General features: G+C 34.5%; 1 protein-coding gene across 5 annotated transcripts in view; it reads left to right on the forward strand.

Annotated features, from left to right (window-relative positions):
* The window catches only part of ANKS1B (ankyrin repeat and sterile alpha motif domain containing 1B), a 1,053,061-nt gene that overhangs the window by 434,841 nt on the left and 594,997 nt on the right, over positions 1–23,223 (forward strand). For all 5 annotated transcript variants that reach the window (XM_044384492.2, XM_044384493.2, XM_044384494.2 and 2 more), the window contains exon 11: positions 3,190–3,326. In XM_044384492.2, coding sequence (XP_044240427.1) covers positions 3,190–3,326 — 137 coding nt within the window. The remainder of the gene's footprint in view (positions 1–3,189; positions 3,327–23,223) is intronic.

A 23,223-nucleotide genomic window follows, 5' to 3' on the forward strand; every position in this document is an offset into this window, starting at 1 on the left:
AGTTTTTACACACCTCATTTCCTTTTCATCAGCAATGTTTTGTAGCTGCAGGTGTAAAATGTAGGTTGACCATGTAAAACTGTCTTGAACACAGGCTGTCATTTTGTAAATTCCACTGGATAATTGGCATTTTCATAAATAATATAATAAAGGATATTTAAAATATGCTTCTCATTTGGATTTTCTCCAAAAGAGACCATGGAATTACAAAAACCAGATCACCTTTCTCTACGTAATTAAGGGCATTTTTGATGGTTGCCACTGACATACAGGTTTTGCTTTATTCACTTTATTTCATTTAGTATTTTTAAAGGCATTGAGCTAAGAGCTATGGAGGGGATAAGGGAAATATAAGTGTCTGCAAAAATATAACCTAGTCTGGAAGAGATAATGAACAATGCAAGGTAGTATAAAATCAAATTACCAGTGTAATGGTACAGATCATGGATGCAGAAGATGGAGACGTTATAATATTTTCTAAATAATTTAGTACTTGATTACCCACTGTCTTGTACTATGTATTAAATTACTTATAAGTAACATTCAAAAAGCTTTTGCCTTACAGTCTGCATAAAGTACCCCTCAGTTTTTCTGACTTTAACGCAAAGGTAGTCAACAGGCTACCCTGCAGTGAATCATTCTTCAAGGGATCATCTCTTATTCTTGGAATTAAATTCTGTCTCTACCAATTTGTGTTAATCACTAAAAGATACTGGTCTCAAATTCTACCCAAGTATGCACAGTCTTTATTGTAGACGTATCATCTGCAAAGCATTATTGTTTGTTTGTTTATTTATTTATTTATTTTTGCTTTTCCCTCTGGATTTTCTTTCCTCTTCTGTGTTTTATTTTAATTCTGAGGATATTTGGTTTGATAGGGAAAAATAAAACCCATATTATGTATCTGATAACATGCTAGATAACTTTTCATGTATATTCTCTCATTTTATCTGTACACATAAACAATAACTTTCTTTTAGACAGTTATTAATCATTCTCATTTTAAAGTTAAGAAAACTGATGTCCAGAGAGATTAAGTAAATTGTCTAACATTGAGCAGGCAAGTTTTCCACAGATTTCAGCGTCTGGTATTAGAATATAAGTTTGAATACTTTATTGAATTAACATTTACTAAAAGACAAAGAATTAAATTTAATGTTGTGTATCTTGTGCTAATAAAAGTTGAGTAACAAGTAGCATAAAACTGAAAATGAGAAAAGTAATGGAACAAAATACCATGAGTGAGAGTCAGAGACACAGAAACAGATCCATGAAGACTTCAGATACTGGAATTATCAAGCACAAATATAAAAAAACCCAAAAACTGTGCTTGCTAGTTTCTACTAAATAAAAGCAAGCTTGAAATTTTTAAGAAACTGAAAAGTGCCAAATGATGACATTGTATATTTGAAAGAGAACCAATTAGAAATTTTAGAACTGTGACATATAAGTGAAATTATAAAAATTATTTGATAGTAGACTAGACACTGCTAAAGAGTGAGCCAATAAACTGGAAAAATGAGTATAAAAAAGCTATTCAGAATGCAACACAGAGAGACAACAATGAAAACTACAAAACAGAGAATAGATAATGAGAACAGAGTCTCTAACATTATTTCACTGGAATTCAATAAACATTAGCTATTATTATTACTATGTTACTTCTTGCTTAAATATCTTCAATATTTCTCATTGCCTACAGAATTAAGTATAAACTTATATACAAATAAAACTTCCTTGCACTTATTTAAACTTATCTCCAACTTTTTCCTAACGTAAAATAACAGCTTTGCTCTTTTCACCTCCACGCCCTTCCTTATGTTTTAGGCTCCATCCCAGCTTTCTTGCCTGAAAATGAAGGCTTTCACAGCCCTCTTCTTTCCTAGCCATGGCCTGATGATTGCTCCTCCTCTTGCTGTTTCATCATGCTTCCTTTATCTGTTATCAAATCTCAAATTATATTGCATTATACTTTGTCTACATGTCTGATGTCACATTTGATTGTATACTTCTTATGGGCATGGATTTTTTTAAAATTTTATTAAACTTTCTTTTTAAAAGCACCTTTAGGTTTCCAGAAAAATCAAGCAGAAGGTATAGAGGTTTCTCTTGTACCCTGCCCCACACAGGCACAGATTTCCCCACTATCAACATTACCCACCATAGTGGTACATTTGTTACAAACAGTGAACCTACATTGACCCACCATTATCATCCAATGTCCATATAAACGATGCTAGGGTTCACTCTTGATGCTGTACATTCTATGGGTTTGGACAAATGTATAGTGACATGTATCTACCACTATTGTATCATACAGAATAGTTTTACTGCCCTACAAATCCTCTGTGCTCCACCTATTCATCCTTCCCTATCCTCTACCCTCTGCCTGAAGGTTCTTTTTAATTTCTCCTTAGAACATAACATAGTCCCTGACATATAGTTGCCCCTAAATAAATGTTTTTAGATGTATGGTTGAATGAATGAAATGGAGGGACAAATTGGAGTTTTATGCATGTTGCTGATTTTAAAGTCATCACTTTATTCCTCCTCTGACCCTCAATACTAAACATAAGGGAGAGATTTTTGAAATTTCATTCACTTAGTTTGACCGTATAGGAAGATGTGTTTATCTGAGTGTGATAGTTTTGTGTCTACATTGTAAAACTATTGTGCACAGATGTCAGTTTTGTCTCAGGTTAATTCACTGGGATGCCTCTCAATAATTTGAGGGTGCTTTGAGGAGACTGGAATTTGGGTTTTATGACTCAGGGAGATACAAAATTTCCACTTTAATAAAGATCAATACCCATTTGAAAGATTATGAGAAAACTTAGCTCATTCATATAAAAAATCATATTCTTTTTAATTAAGCTGAAGTTTTGGCCGTTTGTATAATAATGGCAGTCTTAATAGCTGTGTTGGGAGATCTATCATTATGAATTGTATAATAATACTCTTTCTTCTTGGAATAATACTACAGGGTATGATATTTACCATTCCAAAGGAAAGCAATGCATTCAACAAACATTATCTTTAAAACATACTGCTGTGCATGTTCCTCATTATGATCTTGTAATTGATACCAGTTTTAAGTTGAAAACTCAATTCAGGTTCACTAAAGTAATTTCAAGTCTTAAAAGGTAAACTGAGTGATCAGGTTTATGGCAGTTCTATTTTTATTCACAGATAATGCATCTGAGGTAGCAATTACTGCTCCAGGAAGTAGTAACCATAGAAACAGCTCGACAGGCCCAACACCTGACTGCTCACCTCCATCCCCTGACACTGCCCTCAAAAATATTGTAAAAGTTATTCGACCCCAGGTAAGTGCCCAGAATGACATCATCTGCCGTAGTGTATTTTGTTTTTAAATCATTGCATGTATACTGCTTATATTGCAACAACTGGACTATTTTATGATATGCAAATACATTTTTAGGTTAAAAGAAGGGACTTAGAGGAGGATGTTTCCTTCCTTGGAGTTAATGATACACATTGAAATCTGTACTATTTTTGGAATAATGAATTTGTATATTACATGAAAAAAACAAGTGAAACTTGGAAAAATGGCTATTTTACATCATTTTCCTCTCACATTTTAATAATTATGTTCCAATTACTGAGCTATTACAGGTTTTCTGGGTTTTCCTGCTCCTTTTGTCTTCACTTCTCTGGACATGCCGCATTATTTGTGATCACTTCTCTATCTTCCAACCCAAGTTGTTTTGATAATTTCTTTAAATTCTCTATTCCTTATGGTTTCCAGCTAATTCTGTCTGTGTTTAATATTGCACCTCTCGTTGCTCCTTATTTTTCTCCAGTGCTAGCTTTCCTCTAGCTTGTCTCCCTCTACCTTTGGTTCTTTTTTTCAATTTCTCTCACTTGTATGTATGGGTTTCTTTCTCTTCCCTCTTCTCTTTCAGCTGGATTTCCCAGTAGGCGGTTTGCAGGCAAGCTTTAGAAATATCATTGGGACAAGCTGTTCTGTGATATTTCATTGAAAATAGCACTTATAAAGCTGTTTGCATTACATTTTTGCCAACAGATGGACTCAGAACATGGAATTGGTGGTGTTCTCAACCTGGCTCATTCTGAATGGGCCTCATAAAATCCCAGAGAGGGGGACTTTGGATCCAATCAATGCCATTCACCATCTACTTAGATACATAGTATGAACAAATCCTTTGAGCCAATTTGTAGGACAAATGTCTCTTTTTAAGACTGGTTTGGTCTAAATGAACAATGATTTGCTTAATATCTACCTTCTTCAATATAATTTATTTTAGTTTATTTTCATTATAATCATCCTCATGAATAAAATGGCATTTTAACTTCACATATTCATTGTAGTTTATAGAACACTTTCACATAAACTGTTTCATTAATTTCAAGGGAATGTAATATTGTAGTGTTATGGATAAGGATATTGACACTCCAAAGAGGCTAAATTGTGCAACTGCTTCAAAGTTCCTTTTCTTTTTTTCTTAATGTAATAGTTGTCTCCTCCAGTCCTGATCAGAGGTTAGAAAAATCTTCTTGAGGTTGTACAATATCTTTATGAGAATGAGACTTACAGGTTCATTTAGGCAAGGTAACATTTCACACAGTGTCCAACTATGTGGAGGAGGAAATGTCTTCAAAGATCCCTTCTTTCTTTTCAGAAAAATTTGATCTAGTTCATTTGCCTCAAGAAATAAATCTCACTAAAGCCAGGTATAGATGTTAAATGTCACAGTAATCTTCATTGGTTCTCTCATTATATGAAGGTGTTTCTGGTGTTATTGTGCAGCCATTGCATTTTCAGCATTTTTAATTACTTACATAGGAGATTATCTTATGCTTAAGTTAATGACATCCATTACTAAACACATTTATTTTTATATCAACATAAATTATCTAATGTAAATGAATTTAGTCTTTCAATGAATAAAAAGCAGATTCTCTTTCTACATATTTATAGTCTAATCAACTCTAAGTGATCTTACTCCGTAAATCCTTCTTTGCATTTTCTATTCTATTTTAGTTTATTTTGGTAAATTGAAAAAAAGTAGCAGTAGCCAGAAATTCCATTTTGACACGATTCCTTGGTTCTGTCCGTTATTAAATGTTTATGAAGGCAATTGATTCTACCTTCCTTTCTTAGATGTTACAATGATGATTTAGGAAGGGAAAAAATGAAGTGAGAAAGTTAGGAAACTAAGGTGATGGTATTTAAGTTTGAGCCAATGCAGCCTGAAGTATGTATGTAATAGAACAGTAGTAGCTAAGGTGTATAGTTGGGAAAGAATATAACCTCAGTTGGACTACTCTTCCTTTCGCCTCAGATACTTTGGTACTTTACCTGTTTCTTCTTATGAGTTCCGATCTGGGCTCCATATTTTTGTAAAGAGCAAGGAATAGAAAATTCAAGTGGAAGTAATTACAAGGGAATGTAAGTATAATATGTGATTTCAGGAAAGGGATTGGAGACTAGACGGTGTGGATGGGGGACAGCTAGATGGATAAAATAGTGGACTCCCTGGTGTGTTCTGACAAGTCACAGGTGTGTCAGGGATGAAACGTTGTCAAGAGCTAACTGTTCCAAAGAAAAGATAATTATTGGTTAGCTTATATAAAAGCCCATATTTTGATCACAGGTTTAATCCTCTAAAGTGTCTGCTAATTCTGGCTTTATGTGTGGAAATGCAAGAAATGTGAAGTTAGATTGACTTGTGGTATTCAAACACTTTTTTTCCCATTTACTAATTAGACATTAATAACATGGTTGAAATGATCGTTTCACTCTTAAAACTTGGGATGAGGCTTGGAAATAAAAGTATAAGTACAACCCTTATCCATGAATATACATTTATTTGCCCAGGTATTAGCAGATGTGTTCAGTCTTATTGTGAGAAGACTGATCTAGAACAGATGAGAGATGAAAACAGAACTTTCATCTCATTCACTGCAAATAGAGACTACCTTAAATAGAGCAAGTCAGGTTACTTCCCCTTTGCCTCATGCATGACTTTACCTAATTTACTTTCCATAACTCTACCTGTAAATGGAGAATATCCATTGTAACTAAGGAGTCCTTGCTGTCACAATGAGGTAGGCCTGATTACACATTGCATGTGTTTCTGATTAGTGTGTTAATTACTTGGAAGCTACCAACTTGTGGTGCTTTATTATGTTTGATTTTATTCAGCATATTTATTAACTCACTAAGTCACAGCTGTTAGTTCTGCATCTCGTGTTTGATCTTTTTACCTTTGCTTCTTTGGGCTCTTTCATGTCTAAAAATTCTCCAGATTGTGAAGCATCTATTTCTATTCACAGAGACTGAAATATTTATATGCTACTGGTTACTCTTTGTTTCTCTCCATTATATTGACCCACAAGGCTGAGTTTCTCTGTTTAGATGAATTCACAATGCTGGGTTTATTTACTTATATTTGAAAATAAAATTATTTTGAAACTTGCAAAAGTACTTCAAAATACTTGAAAAAATATTGCTGTTGAAAAAAATTGTAGGTAAGTCTATTGATACACCAGGCTTCTTTCTACAAATTATATGCTACTTGCAAAAAGCTTTTTTTTTTTTAAAGTTTTCCTGGTGAAACATCTTTTTTTCTCCCTAACTGAAGAATGAAACACAATTTGATAAATTTTGACCATTTGTATATGTAAGTGTAACCACCACTCAAAGCAAGATATTAAAACATTGTCATCATCCCAGAAAGTTGCTTCATGCCTCTTTCCAATCAACTATACCCAGTCCCGCTTTAGAAGCAACTTCTGATTATTATCACCATAGATTAGGATTGTCTCTTCTTGGACTTTATACACATGGAATCCTACAGTGTGTGTGTGTTTTATGTATGTCAGTGTCTGACTTCTTTTACTCAAAATAATGTTTTTGGGATTTGCTCACATTGTTCCTTTTTTGCCAAGTAGTACTATATTAATATAGTACAATTTGTTTATCCATTTTCCTATTAATTGATACTTGTGTTGTTTTCCTGCTATTTGCTATTTTGAATGACTACGCTGTGAATACTTACGTTTGCATCTTTTTATGGACATATATTTTCATGTAGATACCAAAGAGTAGAATTGTTGGGTCATAGGTAGATGACTAAATAACTTTATAAGAAACTTCCCAAGACTTTTCCTGCGTAGTTATTCCATTTTATAATCCCCGACAGAAAGGTATGAGAATTTTAGTTTCTCTACATTCCCTCAAACATTTGGTATATTAAGCTTTTATATTTTTATATTTTAGCCATTCTTATGGATGTGAAACGATTTCTCCTTATGGTTTTAATTTGCGTTTTTTCTGGGACTAATAATGTCACATACCTTTTCCTGTGGTTATTGCCCATTCTTAGATCTTCTGAGGAGTGCCTATGCAAGTCCTTTAAAGGGGTTGTTTAATTTCCTACTCGTTGATTTGTAGTAATTCATTATAAATTGTCCTATAATTCCTAGAGATATGGGTCCTTTGTCAGGTTTATGTACTGCAAATATTTTTCTTCGGTCTGTGATTTGCCTAAATATTTTTAATGGTGACTTTGGTCAACAGACTTTTAATTTTGGTGATATCCAATTTATCAATTTTTTTTCTTTCATGTGTGTTTTGTCCAGGTTGTAAATGTATGTACCCATATTTTTTTTTTATAGAAGTTTTCTGGTTCTTGCTTTTATATTTAGTTTTATGATCCATCTCAAATTGTTGTATGGTGTGAGGTAGGAGTTGAGATTCATTTTTTTTCCAACATGGAAAAAGCTTTCCTGTCCTCATTGAGTTGAGCTAATACTTTAGTATTGTTTATTATTTTCACTTTCTAATTGTTTGTTGTTGGTATATAGAAATGCAATTGAATTTTGTATTATCCTTGTTTCCTACCACTTGGATAATTTCATTTAAAAGTTATAGTAGTTTTTATTTTTAAGTAAGTTTCTTTGAGTTCTTTCTGTCATTGAGAATAATGATGGTTTTACTTCTTTTCTAGTCTTTATACCTTTTATTCCTCTTTCTTACTGCTGTGACTGCAGTGCAATGGTGTACAGAAGTGGTAAAACCAAAAATCCTTGCCCTATTCTCTATCTTTGAGGGAAAGCATTCAGTATTAAGCATAATATCAATTATAAGTTTTTTGTATGTACCCTTCTACTCCTAGTTTGCTGAGGTTTTAGCATAAAAGGGTGTTGATGTTTTCCAGTTTTTTCTGTATATATTTAGATAATCATATCATTTTTTCCTCTTTTGTTCTGTTGATGTGGTAAGTTACATCATTGTACTTATAAATGTTAATTCAACTTTGCTTTTCTGGGATAAATACCACTTGGTTATGATTTTTAATCCTTTCCCTGTAGTATTTGATACAAAAGACAACTTGGATAAAGCATTAGTGTGTGGAGAAATGGATTAAATATAAGGGAGTCAAAGATGACTTTGGTTGGGTGGGATTTTGAAATGATATTTATAGAAACAGGAAAGACTTGAGTGGAAGTTCATTTTGGTGAGGGAGAACTATGATAAATTTGATTTTGTAAACATATTGAGTGTGGGGCATCATATGCAAATTGGAAATACTGGAGTGGAGCTCTGGTGAGAGAGTAGGAGCTTAGGGTAAAGATTTTATAGTCATTTATAGAATTTGATGGTGAAGGAAGATAGTACCAAAGATAGAATGCTGGGAAATATTTACACCTAAGGAATATAATACTTGTTCAACACCTAATATAATTTAATTTTCATAATATTTTGAAATTGATATTATTTAAATTTTATAGATGAAGAAATTAAGAACGAAGAAGTGTAAGTAACTTCTTCACATATAATTCAGAGAAAAGACCTTAGCAAAAGAGAGAAGGAGCATTGAGAGATATAAAAGAGAAAAGACAAAAACATTATCTTGATTATAGAGGGAGAAAAGAAAGTTGAAGAAGAGATTAGTCAGCATTGTCAAAACTTATGAGATAAAAAGGAGATCCAAATGTCACTTTATTTGATGATTTTGAGGGCAAAAGCTTTCAAGAAAGCAATTTCCCCCAAGCAAAGAAGGTAGAAGCTTAAGACGGGAAGAGTTGAAAAGCTGGAGAAAACCAATGCATTAATTGCAGATTGATCTTTTGAATAGTTTGGTGGTAAAAGGAAAGAAAGTAGTATGTCAGTGTGTTGAAGGAAGGCAAAGTTGAGGAAATAGTTTTTCTTTTATTTTGGATGCAAGAAATTAAACTTGGTTGTAGAGAATGGGAAAAAGGAAACTAAAAGTTGATTGGAGAGACATGAGTGATGGGGATTGAAATGTTAAAATTTATAATAGGAGGAGTGACTAAATGTAATTAGCTTCAAAGTTCAAACACTGTTGGCAGTACTGGACGCAGGAGATTCTTTGGATAAAGCATTAGTTAGTTGTTAGAGCACTTGATTCTTGAGCTCTGCCTTTGCTGGTGGTTTTAGCCAGATGAGTTTCTCCACTTCTTTCTCCTATTTTATGACACACATCAAGTGTAAAATAACAGAAGAGAGTGTTTGAGAAGTGGCCCTAGGTGAAGACAGAGAAAGAGACTATTATTAGCACAATATTACAGAAATCATCCAAACATTTACTTAATACTGAACATTATAATAACATTTTAATGAATGTAGGTAGATGCTAACAGGAAGTCAACCAGAAAAATATGAAATTTCTGATATTCTTGAGGTGTTCCTGGTACTGTCCAGATCCTACCACATACTTTAAATCCCACCCTAAGTAGAATTCAACAGAGTGAAATGACTTCAGGCTGCATACTCTTGCAGCTAAGGAGGGACCCTATCAAAAAGAAGCAAACATGCTATAGAGGTAAAGAAAAGAAAGAGAAAAGTTCAGGGGCCAGTTCTCTGAAGAGACTAAAGGAGATAGACGATTTGAAGAAAGATGAACTGCTCCTGAATTCCTACCCATGATGGACTCTGTTTAGATCAGGTGATAACTCAACCTGAAGAAAATAATTATTTTGGATATTCTTCTGGATTTTGTACTTGTTTAATGAGCTAATAATAAATTAAGTTAATAATAAACCATACTATCTCTCCCTTCCATTATGGGGTTACATAAAATTCTTGTCAAATCTAGAATAACATTTTACTGGGCACTGTAGGGTTATAGAATACATATGCTTAATTTTAAAATTAGAATGAGAGTGGGTATGTAAAAAGCAGAGGCATGTAACTCAGAAAGATTACAAAACATTGTATTGGGTTGCCACAAAAATAGATAAGGAATAAAAAGACCTTCAAAGAGATAATCTTTAAAATTTTTTTTTTATTATTGAGTATTGAGCCATTTATTTTTATTATTCAGTGTGTATTCATTTATTTCTTATAAAGACCCTACAAGGTAGGTACTGATTGGGGCTGAGACTTAGAAGGGTGAATAATTCCCAGTGTTACACAGCCACTGACTGGACAAGCTCTGGTCTCCTCACTCCAGTAGTCTATTAATGTTAATTAGCTCAACGGGAGAAAAATAATCAAGGTGGAATATTGATATTCCAAAGGGTTGCTGAAGTTTAGGAGGCGAATATTAGATTGGAAAAAGGAAGAAGAGCAGAAACATAGATGGCAACAGTTCGTACCTCAAAACTGGGAAACAAAGAAGACTGTATTCAATAATTTGGAGTCTTGCCACTAAAGCTAAGTGAAAATAGGTTAAAAACACAAAGATTAGAAAATATAGAATTTTGTGCCCACAGTGCTATTGACAGCAGCAGACTATGTTAAAATGGAGGGTTTTTTTCGTGTTATTCAGGTTCTGAAACTAATCATTTCAATTTCCTATCCTGGTCTTTTCTAATATTGTGAAATTTAGCTATGAAAGTACCAAAGAGTACCTTGTTACTTTATTTATTCATTAATTTAATAAATATATTTGAGTGCTTACTGTATGCTGGGTATCATAAGAGGAGATTTGAATATGAAAATGACCTAAAGGAACAGTTAATCAATTGAGGGAGACTGTGTTCTAAACAGATGGTGTTTGGAATTGCACTGATAGAATTCATTGATTGAATGCCCCAGGGCTCATTTTCAGACCTCTTCTCTTTTCAGTCTACATCTACTCCCTGGATGTGAGTACATCCAGTTCCAAAACTTTAAATGCTATCTATATGCTGATTACTCCTAAATTTATATCTCCAGCCTCAACCACTTTCCTGAACTCTGGGCCCATATCCAGCCAGCTACTCTCTAAATCTTAACTGATTGTCTAAGGAGCATTTTAAGCTTAACGTGTAGCACTGAACTTTGCATTTCAGTTAATGGCAGCCCAGGCTAAAAGACTTGACCCCATCCTTGATTCTTTTCTTTCTCTCACACTCCTACATTCAATCCATCAGAAAACCCTCCAGGCCAGAAATTTCCAAAGCGTGGTTCAGGAACCCCTGGTAGTTTCCAAGACTGTTTCAGAAGTTCTATGAGGTCAAAACTATCTTCATAATAATACAAAGACATTTTGCCTTTTTCATTCTTATTTGTACATGAGTGCTCCATGGAGTTTTCCATTTTTGCACTTTGACATGCAGTGGTATCATGGCTCTGATGGCTAATAAAATGTGCACTTCTATATTCATAGGTTTTAAAAGTATCTCAGTTTTAGTTTTTAATATATTAAATATTTACAGATATGACCCTTAAGAACAAAAACTTTTTAGTATTCTCAATAATTTTTAAGGGTGTGAAAGGGTCCTATGATCAAAAAGTTTAAAAATTGTCCTCTACTTTTCCTTTCAAAATAGTTCTTGACCCAGGACCCTCTTACCATCTCTTCTCTGTCACTTTCCTATAAGCCATTAACATCTCTTGCCTGAACTTTTGAAAAAGCCTCTTAACCTTTTCCTGGCATTGGCTATTGTACCCTTATTGTCCTTTTGCAAATGGCAGATAGACTTTTGTAAATTAGATCATGTTAATTCACCTGGCCAACCTTCCAATGTCTTCCCCTCTCACTCAGTGTAAAGGCATACAGTGCCCTAAATAATTTGATTCCATTATCTCCTGCTCTATCTCTTACTATTCTCTACCTACTTCGATTTATTCCAGCCACGCCATCTTGCCTGCGTTACCTCAGATAAGCCAAACAGTTCCCACCTTAGCACGTTTGTAGTCATCATTCACTTATCTGGAATGCGTTTCTCCAGGAAAATTCATGGCTCATTATTTTTGTTTCTTCAGGTCATTCAGATGCCACCTTATAAGAGAGGCCTTCTCTGACCACTGAATATAAAGTAGTTTTACTTTCTATCTCCCTTATAGTGTTTTTCACTCCTGAATTAGTATTTGTGTGTTGGTTTGTTCAGTGTTTTCTTCCCCATTTGAATGGATGTTCCATGTTTTTGGATGATGATGATGATGATGATGATGATGATGGTGATGATGATTAAATGCTTAATCCCAGTACCTAGAACAACACCTGGTACATAATTGGTGGTCAATATATATTTCTGAATAAATTGAGTACGGTTGGGTATAGGGCAGTGAAAACTATTTTAGGAAGGAGGTACTCAAATTGAACTTACATTTGAATAGGAATCACTAGATGTAGTGATAGATATACAGTCCAGGGATAAGGATAGGAGGAGCAAGGCATTTATAATTTTTTGACTTAACACTATGTCAAATTCACCAGAATATTCTAATAAATCAAGTCCTCACCAGATATTCTACCCTTTTCCCCCTTAATCATCATGGCCTAATCTCTATGGAGTACTCATTCTGAATAATAATCTTGCGGGGAAAAGAGGTTTCTACGGTCAGATATGTTGAGGAAGTAAGGGTTAAATACTTTTTTTCACTGAAGGATTCTTTATAGGTTTCCCCCACTACCACCCCTGGAAACCCATTAATATTTTTCACAACTAGTGATCCATAAAACACAATTTGGGAAACATGATCTAGGTCACTGGATATACTTCTTTATAACTGACACTAGCAATTCCATTCTGGTTTGATTTTTCCACTCATTCTGCACAAATTCATACTGTTGAGAAAGGGAGCATGCTGACTCAGCAATAAATATGTGTCATTTATTTAGCATGTTCAGAGTGGTATCTATACACTCCCTACTTAATCCTCTGAGCAACCATGTGAGACAATAGGACCAGTATGATTTCTATTTCATGTATGAGGAAAAGTAAAATAAGTATACTGTATATTTTGCACTGTATTTTTTAATATAGAAGGATCTATATTTTCATTCATACTATAATACAGCATTATTTTAACATCATTCTATTTTACATTAAATTCAATTCAAAAAGTTTGTTTTAATCATTATACTGGGCACCATGAGGTATAAAAAGTTTTCAGGAGACAAATTAACTATACTTTCTTTCTATTCCACATTAAAAGCCAAGTGAGAGATGATTGCATAAGTTGGACAAATTAAAATCAAATGTCACAACTTTCTATTATTACTGATAGAACTGCTTAGACAGTGTGATTCTAGATATGTGGCCAAGTGTGCTTGCCATAACTTTGCCCCTAATTAAACACACATCTACCCCATCACTGGCAATCTAGAAGGTGATCTTGCCATTAAAGAGCAGAGAATGTATACACTATGTTGACCTATTAGGGGAAAGTGTTCCGAGATGAGGCTGGGGAAGATGGGGAACCAAGTAGGTCCTTGTAAGAATTGTAGATTTTACTCCAAGTGCAACTACAAGCCTATGAAGAACTTTAAGCAAGGATGTGACGTGATTTGATTTACATTTTAAAGAAATCACTCTGGCTAGAGAATATTTTATGGAGAACAATTGAAAGTAGGGGAAATAAATAGGGTTTTGTTGTTGTCCAGGAGAGAGAATGCAGTTGTTTGGATCAGGGGGGTGAAGTGGAGATATAGAGAAGTGGATGGTTTTGAGACATATTTTCAAAGTAGAACCCTTACTATTTACTGTTGAGTTGAATTCAGAGAATATGGATATGAATCAAGAATGTCTAGGTATGGCTTTGAGCCACTATAAAAATTATGATATTTACTGAAATAGATCTAATTGAAATCTAGGGGCTTTTGTATATTTTGTTTTGGTGTTGCCGGGGATGGGGAGCAAGGGTTAAAGTTGTGTTTTGGATGCATAAAGTTTGAGATACCTTCTAGATGTGAAGTAGGTGGCTAGATGTAAGTGTTTCTAGTCCTTCCACTATGTTCCTTAAGCATTGTGTGTATACTTCTATATTATTTTTATATGGATATTGTAAAAATCTTTGTATCAAAAAGATGAGAAAATTTTATGGAAAACATATTAATTGTATTACTCTTTATAAAAGCAGAAATTGAAAATGATCCCCAAGTAGTCTATAAAATTCCTTTTCTTTGCTTCTTGATGTTTAGTAAAGAACTTGACAATACTATTTGTTATGTGGACATAGGAATAGCTAATGTTATTTGACATGATTTCTTAGGGAAAGTTGTATTAAACAGCAAGACATAAATACTAAACTGAATTGAGTCAGGTACCCAACCATATTGCTATTTTAATTGTGATTATTTTTCTCTCAAATGTCTCTTGAATATCAGAAAGATACTCTAAGACTGTCTTGCATCTTCCATTGTATTCCATAACAAATGAAACAAAAATACCAACAAAGAAGGCTATCCATGTAATAATTACAATCATAAATGAAATAATAGATTAAAAGCATCATTAAGTTAGTGAAAACATATGAGAGAAAAGACTATTTTAAATAAGTTAAATTATATAAACAAACATTAGTCAATGCACTCTAACAAAATGTTGACAGTGATTAATAACTCTAAGGAGATATTTTCTATCTTCTCATCCTTACTCTTCCTTATTCTCTTTCCTGTCAGAACAGTTACAAATGATTAGCTCAGCCATCATTTCTTTATTAACTAACAAAATGTTTAAAATGATAGAGATACCAACTGTCAATATTTCAAACTTAATTTTAGAGACACTAGCATTTACTTAACATAAAGGCTGTGAAAGTAATCCCAAAGAAAAAGATAGACAGCCTTAACTACATAAAAATTGAGAGCTACACTGCATCAAAAAACCCCAATTAAAATAGAAAGCAAGTAACAAATGAGATAGAGATATTTGTAATAAATATTAACAGTCAAACTATTAATATAATATGCAAAGAGGTCTTACAAGGCCCTAAAGAAGGCTAATATGTCCATGGAAAAAAACATGCAGAAAGTAGGAATAGATGATTGAAGAAAAAAAAAAAAAGAATAATAAACAAGAGGAGAAATATTTAGCAGCCTTATATATCAAAGAAATTAAAAATAAAATCATAACATTTTGGCTTAAGAAATTATTAAAACTTTAAAAAAATCATTTTGGTAAGTGTATGATAAAGGCATGGTGATACAAGCATCCAATAGACTGAAGGTGGAAATATTTCTATAAATCTTTTTGGTGATGTGAATCAAGAGCCATAAAATTTTATACTATTGTAAGTCTAGTAATTTCTTATCCATGCCAATGAAATGCTCAGGGAGAGGAAAAAAAATCTGTAAAACATGTTTATTGCAGTGCTATCTTTTTAACTTTTTTAATTGAAGTATAGATGACATACAATGTTACATTAGTTTCAGGTGTATAACATAGTGATTTGACAATTCTATACTTTATACAATGTTCACAATAACCATAGTTACCATCTGTCATCATATAGCATTATTATGATGTTATTGACTATATTTCTTATGGTATACTTTTTATCCCCATCCTTATTTGTTTTATAACTGGAAGTGTGTACCTCTTAATCCCCTTCACTTATTTTGCTTATCCTCTCACACCCCTCTCTTCTGGCAACCCCTGTTTATTCTCTGTATTTATGAGTCTGTTTCTGTTTCTTTTTTATTTATTCATTTCTTTTGTTTTTATATTCTACATATAAGTGAAATGAAATGATATTTGTCTTTCTTTTTCTGACTTATTTCACTTAGCATATATACCCTCTAGGTCCATCCTTGTGTTGTAAATGGCAAGATTTCATTCTTTTTCATGGCTGAATAATATTACATTATGTGTATAGATATCTTTTTTATCAGTTTATCAACAACTGGGCACTTAGGTTGTCTTCATATCCTGGCTATAGTAAATAATGCTACAATGAACATAGGGGTACATATATCCATTTGAATTGGCATTTTCATTTTCTTTGGATAAATACCCTGAAGTAGAATTGCTGGATTTTATGAAAGATCTATTTTTCATTTTTTGAGGAACTTCTGTACTGTTTTCCATAGTAGTTGCACCAACTGACATTTCTGCCAATAGTGCACAAGTGTTCTCTTTTTTCCATATCTTCACAATGCTTGTTATTTTTTGTCTTTTTGGTAATAGCCATTCTGACTGGTGTGAGGTGGTATCTCGTGGTGGTTTTGATTTGCATTTCCCTGATGATTAGTGATTTTGAGCATCATCTCAGGTGTCTGTTGGCCATCTGTGTGTCTTCTTTGAAAAAAAAAGTCTATTCAAGACCTCTACCCATTTTTTAATCAGGTTGGGTTTTTTTTGGTAATAAGTTCTATAAGTTCTTTGTATATTTTAGATACTAACACCTTTAAACAATATTAATTCTTCTGATCTGTGAGCAAGGTATATCTTTCCATTTATTGTGTTGTCTTTGATTTCTTTTTATCAATATGTCTTAGTTTTAGTTTTCACAGTATAGGTCTTTCACCTCTTTGGTCAAATTTACTCTTAGTTATTTTTCTTTGACGTAGTTATAAATAGGATTGTTTTAATTTCCTTTTCTGATAGGTCAATATTAGTGTATAGACATGCAACCAGGGGGGTGGAGTTAAGATGGCAGAGGAGTAAGGGGCCCTAATTTCACCTGGGCCCTGGAATTCAGCTAGATTTTCAATCATTCTGGAAATCTGCAAAATCAACCAGAGATCGGAGAAAAGAATTGCTAAAATTCTACAAATAGAAAAGCAACCCATTTTGCAAGGTAAGAGGTGCACAGATGTGAATGCTAGGCAATATGTTGGAAGGTAAACTGCAGGGGGAGGGAGCCTCCAGAAGCTGGATACGGGAAAGTGTTATAAACAACAGAGCACAAAATTGGAACTTTTAGAAATCTGCTGTGGTGGGGGACATCCCTGCCTGTAAGGCACTCAGGAGGTGAAGCAGGGCAGAATCCCAGGTGGGACAGTGTGGTCTCAGGATCTCCAGCGCCACAGAAAGAATGGGGGTGTCTGAGCACCCCCAACAGTTCCCAAGCATTGGAGTGGGGAAGCCAGTTTCAAACAGTGAGTCCAAGCACCAGCCTTCTGCTCGGGGTTGCCATAAACTGCGAACTGCTGCACGGTCTGGTGACCACTCTTCAAGCAAGGGCCCAGCAAGAGGCAGAACTGCAGCAAGACCCCTCCTTCCTGGGTAGGAATGGCATGAGTGTGAACAACATGAGTTCATAAAGTTTGGAGACTCGAAACAGGGTCATGTGCCTGAGATAAAAATGCTTCGTCACAGGCTGAGTGAACACAGAGTTTGGACAGAAACCAGGAAGACAAGAATGATAGACTGCTTTCCTGTGAGGGCTCACTGAAGAGTTGGAGACACAGACTTTCAGCTCAGGGGATAGAGATTGTGATGCTGCCATTTTCATCCCCACATTGGCTCCAGAGCCACTTACACTGAGCCTGGCCCCTTGGTAAGCGTGATGCTATTCCACCTGAGCAAACACACCTGAGAATCAGCACAACAGGCCCTTCCCTGAGAAGACCAGCAGGAACTTCCATCTATACCAAGTTTACTGATCATACAGAACTGCAAAACTCCAGCTCTTAGAGGAAGAAGTATATAGTATTGGTGATTTTTTCTTATGATTTTTTAGTCCTTCAGTTTTATATTTTATTTTCTTTTTCAGCTATTTTCTTATTTTATCAATTTTTAAAACTCTTTTTTAATTTTCATTTTTATATTTACGTTTAATATAGATTTTCCTTTTTGGCTACTTTTCATTGTATTCAACTGTATTTTTGTATATATGTAAGTTTTTCTTTCTTTCCTATTTTGGGATCTAGTTTCTTCTAACAAAAAGACCAAAATACACCCAGGAGCTAGTTTATTGTTCTGTTCTGTTCAACTTGTTTGATTTTACTTTCATTTTTTTTCTTTTCTTTTTGGTTTCTGTTCCCTTCTGATTTGTGTGGCATATATTTTTCTGGTGCCATTGTTGCTATTTTTGTATTTTCTCTCTCTTTCATCTTTTCTTTTCTGGACATAATGACAAGATGGAAGAATTCACCCTTCAAAAGAGAACAAGAGGCAGTACTCACTGCCAGGGATTTAATCAATATGGATATGAGTAAGATATCAGAACTAGAATTCAAAACAATGATTATAAAGTTACTAGCTGGGCTTGAGTAAAGCATAGAAGACACTAGATAATTTCTTACTGGAGAAATAGAAGAACTAAAATCTAATCAGGTCAAAATAAAAAAGGCTATTAATAAGATGCAATAAAAAATGGAGGCTCTAACTGCTAAGACAGATGAAGCAGAAGAGAAAGTCAGTGAATTAGAAGACAAACTGATGGAGAATAAGGTAGCTGAGAAAAAGAGAGATAAACAATTACTAGATCACAAGGGGAGGATTTGAGAGATCAGTAAAATAAAGTGAAACGATATTAGAATAATTGGGGTGCCAGAGGAAGAGGAAAAGAGAGAGGCAGAAGGTTTATCTGAGCAAATTATAGCTGAGAACTTCCCTAATCTGGGGAAAGAAACAGGCACTAACGTCCAAAGGACACAGAAAACCCCCATCAAAATCAATAAAAATAAGTCAACACCTTGATATATAATAGTGAAGCTTGCAAATTTCAGACGCAAAGAGAAAATCCTGAAAGCAACTCAGGACAAGTGTCCTTAACCTACAAGAATGGAAATGTAAGGCTGGCAGCAGGCCTATCCACAGAGACCTGGCAGGCCAGAAAGGACTGGCATGATAAATTCAAAGTGCTAAATGACAAAAATATGCAACCAAAAATACTTTACTGTCATTCAGAATAGAAGGAGAGATAAAGAGCTTCTAGGACAAACAGAAATTAAAAATTTGTGCTCATGGATTAGAAGAACAGATATTGTGAAAATGTCTATGCTGCCCAGAGCAATCTACTTTCAAAGCAATCCCTGTTAAAATACCATAGACATTTTTCACAGAGCTGGAACAAACAATCCTAAAATTTGTTTGGAACCAGAAAAGACCCCAAATTGCCAGTGGATTGTTGAAAAAGAAAACCAAAGCTGGGGGCGTCACAATGCCTGACTTCAAGCTATATTAAAAAGCTGTGACCATTAAGACAGCATGGTATTGGCACAAAAGCAGACACATAGATTAGTGGAACAGAATAGAGACCTCAGAAATGGACCCTCAACTCTATGGTCAACTAATCTTTGACAAATCAGGAAAGAATATCTAATGGAAAAAAGACTGTCTCTTCAACAAATGGTGTTGGGAAAATTGGACATGCAGAAGAATGAACCTGGACTACTTTCTTACACCATACACAAAACTAGACTCAAAATGGATGAAAGACCTAAATGTGAGACAGGAATCCATCCAAGTCCTAGAAAACAACATAGGCAGCAACCTCTTTGACCTAGGCCACAGCAACTTCTTGTTAGACCCGTCTTCAAAAGCAATGGAAACAAAAACAAAAATGAACTATTGGGACTTCATCAAGATAAAAAGCTTTTGCACAGCAAACAGTTAACAAAACTAAAAGGCAACCTATGAATGGGAGAAGATATTTGCAAATGTCTTATCAGATAAAGGGCTAGTAATCAAAATCTATAAAGAACTTACCAAACCAATACCCCAAAACAAATAATCCAGTTAAGAAATGGGCAGAAGACATGAACAGACATTTCTCCAAAGAAGACATATAAATGGTCAACAGGCACATGAAAAAATGCTCCACATCACTTGGCATCAGGGAGATACAATTCAAAACTGCAATGAGATACCACATGACACCAATCAGAATGGCTAAAACTAACAAGTCAGGAAACAACAGATGTTGGGGAGGATGAGGAGGAAAGGAGAACCCTCTTACGCTGTTGGTAGGAATGCAAGTTGGTACAGCCACTCTGGAAATCAGTATGGAGTTACCTCAAAAAGTTAAAAATAGAGCTACCCTGCAATCCAGCAATTGCACTACTAGGTATTTACCCAAGGATACAAACATAGTGATCTGAAGGGGCACCTGTACCCCAATGTTTATTGCAGCAATGTCTACAATAGCCAAATATGGAAAGATCCCAGATGTCCATCGATAGATGAATGGATAAAGAAGAGATGGTATATAGGGGCACCTGGGTGGCTCAGCCATTAAGCATCTGTCTTCGACTCAGTTTATGATCCCAGGGTCCTGGGATCGAGCCCGGCATTGGGCTCCCTGCTTGGCGGGAAGCCTGCTTCTCCCTCTCCCACTCCCCTTGCTTGTGTTCCCTCTCTTGCTGTCTCTCTCTGTCAAATAAATAAAATCTTAAAAAAAAAAAAAGAAAAGATGGTATATATATACAATGGAATATTACTCAGCCATCAAAAAAATGAAATCTTACTATTTGCAATGATGTGGATGGAAATAGAGAATATTATGCCAGGTGAAATAAGTCAATCAGAGAAAGATAATTATCATATGATTTCTCTCATATGTTGAATTTAAGAAACAAAACAGGATCATAGGGGAAGGGAGGGAAAAATAAAATAAGATGAAATCAGAGAGATAGACAAACCATAAGAGACTCTTAACAATAGGAAACAAACTGAAGTTTGCTGGAGGGGAAGCGGGTGGGGGAATGGGGTAACTGGGTGATGGACATTAAGGAGGGCACTTGATGTAATGAACACTGGGTGTTATATGCAGCTGAGGAATCACTAAACTCTACCTCTGAAACTAATAATACACTATATGTTAATTAATGAATTTAAATAAAATAAAAACAAAATAAAATGAATTACTGAACCACAAAAAAAATACAATCAATTTCTGCATGTTAATTTTTTATTCTGCAACTTTACTGAATTGATTTATTCATTCAAATAGTGTTTTGGTGTAGTCTTTAGTGTTTTCTATATATAGTATCATGTAATCTGCAAATAGTGAAGGTTTTGCTTCCTTTCCAATTTAGATGGCTTTTATTTCTTTTTCCTGCCTAATTGCCGTGGCTAGGATTTCTAATACTATGTTGAATAATAGTCGTGCTTGTCTTATTCCTGATCTTAGAGGAAAAGCTCTTACCTTTTCATCATTGAGTGGGTTTATTTATGGACCCTGTCCTATTCCATTGATCTCCGTGTCTATTTTTTTGTGCCAGTACCATACTGTTTTGATTTATATATAGCTTTGTAGTTTATCTTGCAATTCCTGACAACACTATTTTAAAGAGATTTTTTAAAATTTATTTATTTGAGAGAGAAAGAGAGAGAGAGAATGAGCATACAAGCAGGGGGCAGGGGCAGAAGGAGAGAGAGAAGCAGACTGAGCTGGGAGCCTGACCCAGGGCTTGAGTCCAGGACCCTGACACATGACCTGAGCTGAAGGCAGATGCTTAGCCAACTGAGCCACCCAGTGCCCCAGCACTATTTTAATATTGAAAATTGGAATGAAAATTTTTTTATTTGAATGGAAGATAGAAAATTGAAAAGATTAAATATTTTTGAAAACTAAAGCAGAGGAGGAACTCTATATGATAGCTTTAAAATATTATTTATAAACTAGAGTCTTGATATATTAATTATTTGCAAATGTGTGATACATGGGTGTGTATGGGTGTATATTTTTGTGTGTATGTGTATAAAATGGGTGATTTAAATTTTTTCTGTGTTTGTTCATGCATGTGTGTGTGAGAGTGTGTTGTCTAAATCTGCTTCCGCTACCTATACAGGAAATAAACTTTATTCAAATCAAATAGAAAATGTAAAACTCAGACTGTTTCTGTAAGTGTTGTACCATTTTTTCTAAGCCTGTTCTTTCACTTTTTAGCTTTAAAATCCTTAAAACATGTTTGATCTCTATTGCCTCATCAAACTTAATGCCATCAAGCATACTAGGTCTTATGACTAGGTTTCTGTCTATTTTTATAGTGACATCCCGAGTCTTTCTCCTCTACTCCTCTGTATACACCTACACCCCCACCCCAATTCTAGATTCATTTTATTTTCTCCAAAGCACCAGTCTCTTTCCAAATATATATCAATGTTTCTCCTCCAAACTTTGTCTGTACTCCATTTCTCACTCCTTGGTCTGGCTACCTTTTATTCATCCTTCAGGATTCCACTTTTTTTTTTTTAAAGATTTTATGTGTTTATTTGGGGGGAGGGAAGAGAGAGAGAGAGAGGGAGAGCACAGAGGGAAAGTGAGAGGGAGAAGCAGACTCCCTGCTAAGCAGAGAGCCTTATGTGGGGTTTGATCCCTCAACTTTGAAATCACGACCTGAGCTGAAGGCAGATGCTTAACTGACTGAGCCACCCAGGCACCCCTGGATTTCACTTTAGATATCACTTCCTCAAAGAGGCCTTCTCTGATGTCTCCAAACTGTGAATACAATGTCCACTGTTATCTCTCCATTCCTCCCCAAGAAAAGTACTCCACAATTTTTGTAGAAAGAATGAGTAAAGAAGTTGTCATAAAAAAGTTTTTGAACTTAAGGATATTTTTTTAATATTCAATACAAAGTTTAAAGGAGTGGATAAATGCAAAGACTATAAATGTGACAATATCCTTTAAAGTTTCCTTTAAATAGTTTAAAATGTAATTTAACACCCGTGCCTGTACTGTCTTCTATCACTATGATTCTTTTTCCTGAATTAATCTCTCCCAGGTACTGGACTGTTTCCCATGATACTTTACATACAAGGCTTTAAGAATGAGCAACTTCTCCAAATGCCACCCTAAAAACTATAAGCAATTTATTGTTATTCCTCTTTTCAGCTGACACTGAATTTGAAGTTTTTATTTCTTTAAAAATTGTAATTTTTTATCCATTTGATGTATTTTTTTTTTTTTTGCCCTCTGCCTTAATTTATTTTGGAATATATTTATGTGTTGAGTGTGTGTATGTCTATTACTAGGATAACTAATGACTCCAATTTCCCCACTTAATTTGCTTCCCATTATTTTAAAACTCTTCTGACAAGAGAGGTCCACCAGAATCAAGCAATAGTTATCAAGTTCAGAAGAAAATTTTTTGTGAAAATCTA

This window comes from Ursus arctos, unplaced genomic scaffold, assembly GCF_023065955.2.
Source record: "Ursus arctos isolate Adak ecotype North America unplaced genomic scaffold, UrsArc2.0 scaffold_21, whole genome shotgun sequence".
NCBI classification, from domain to species: Eukaryota; Metazoa; Chordata; class Mammalia; order Carnivora; family Ursidae; genus Ursus; species Ursus arctos.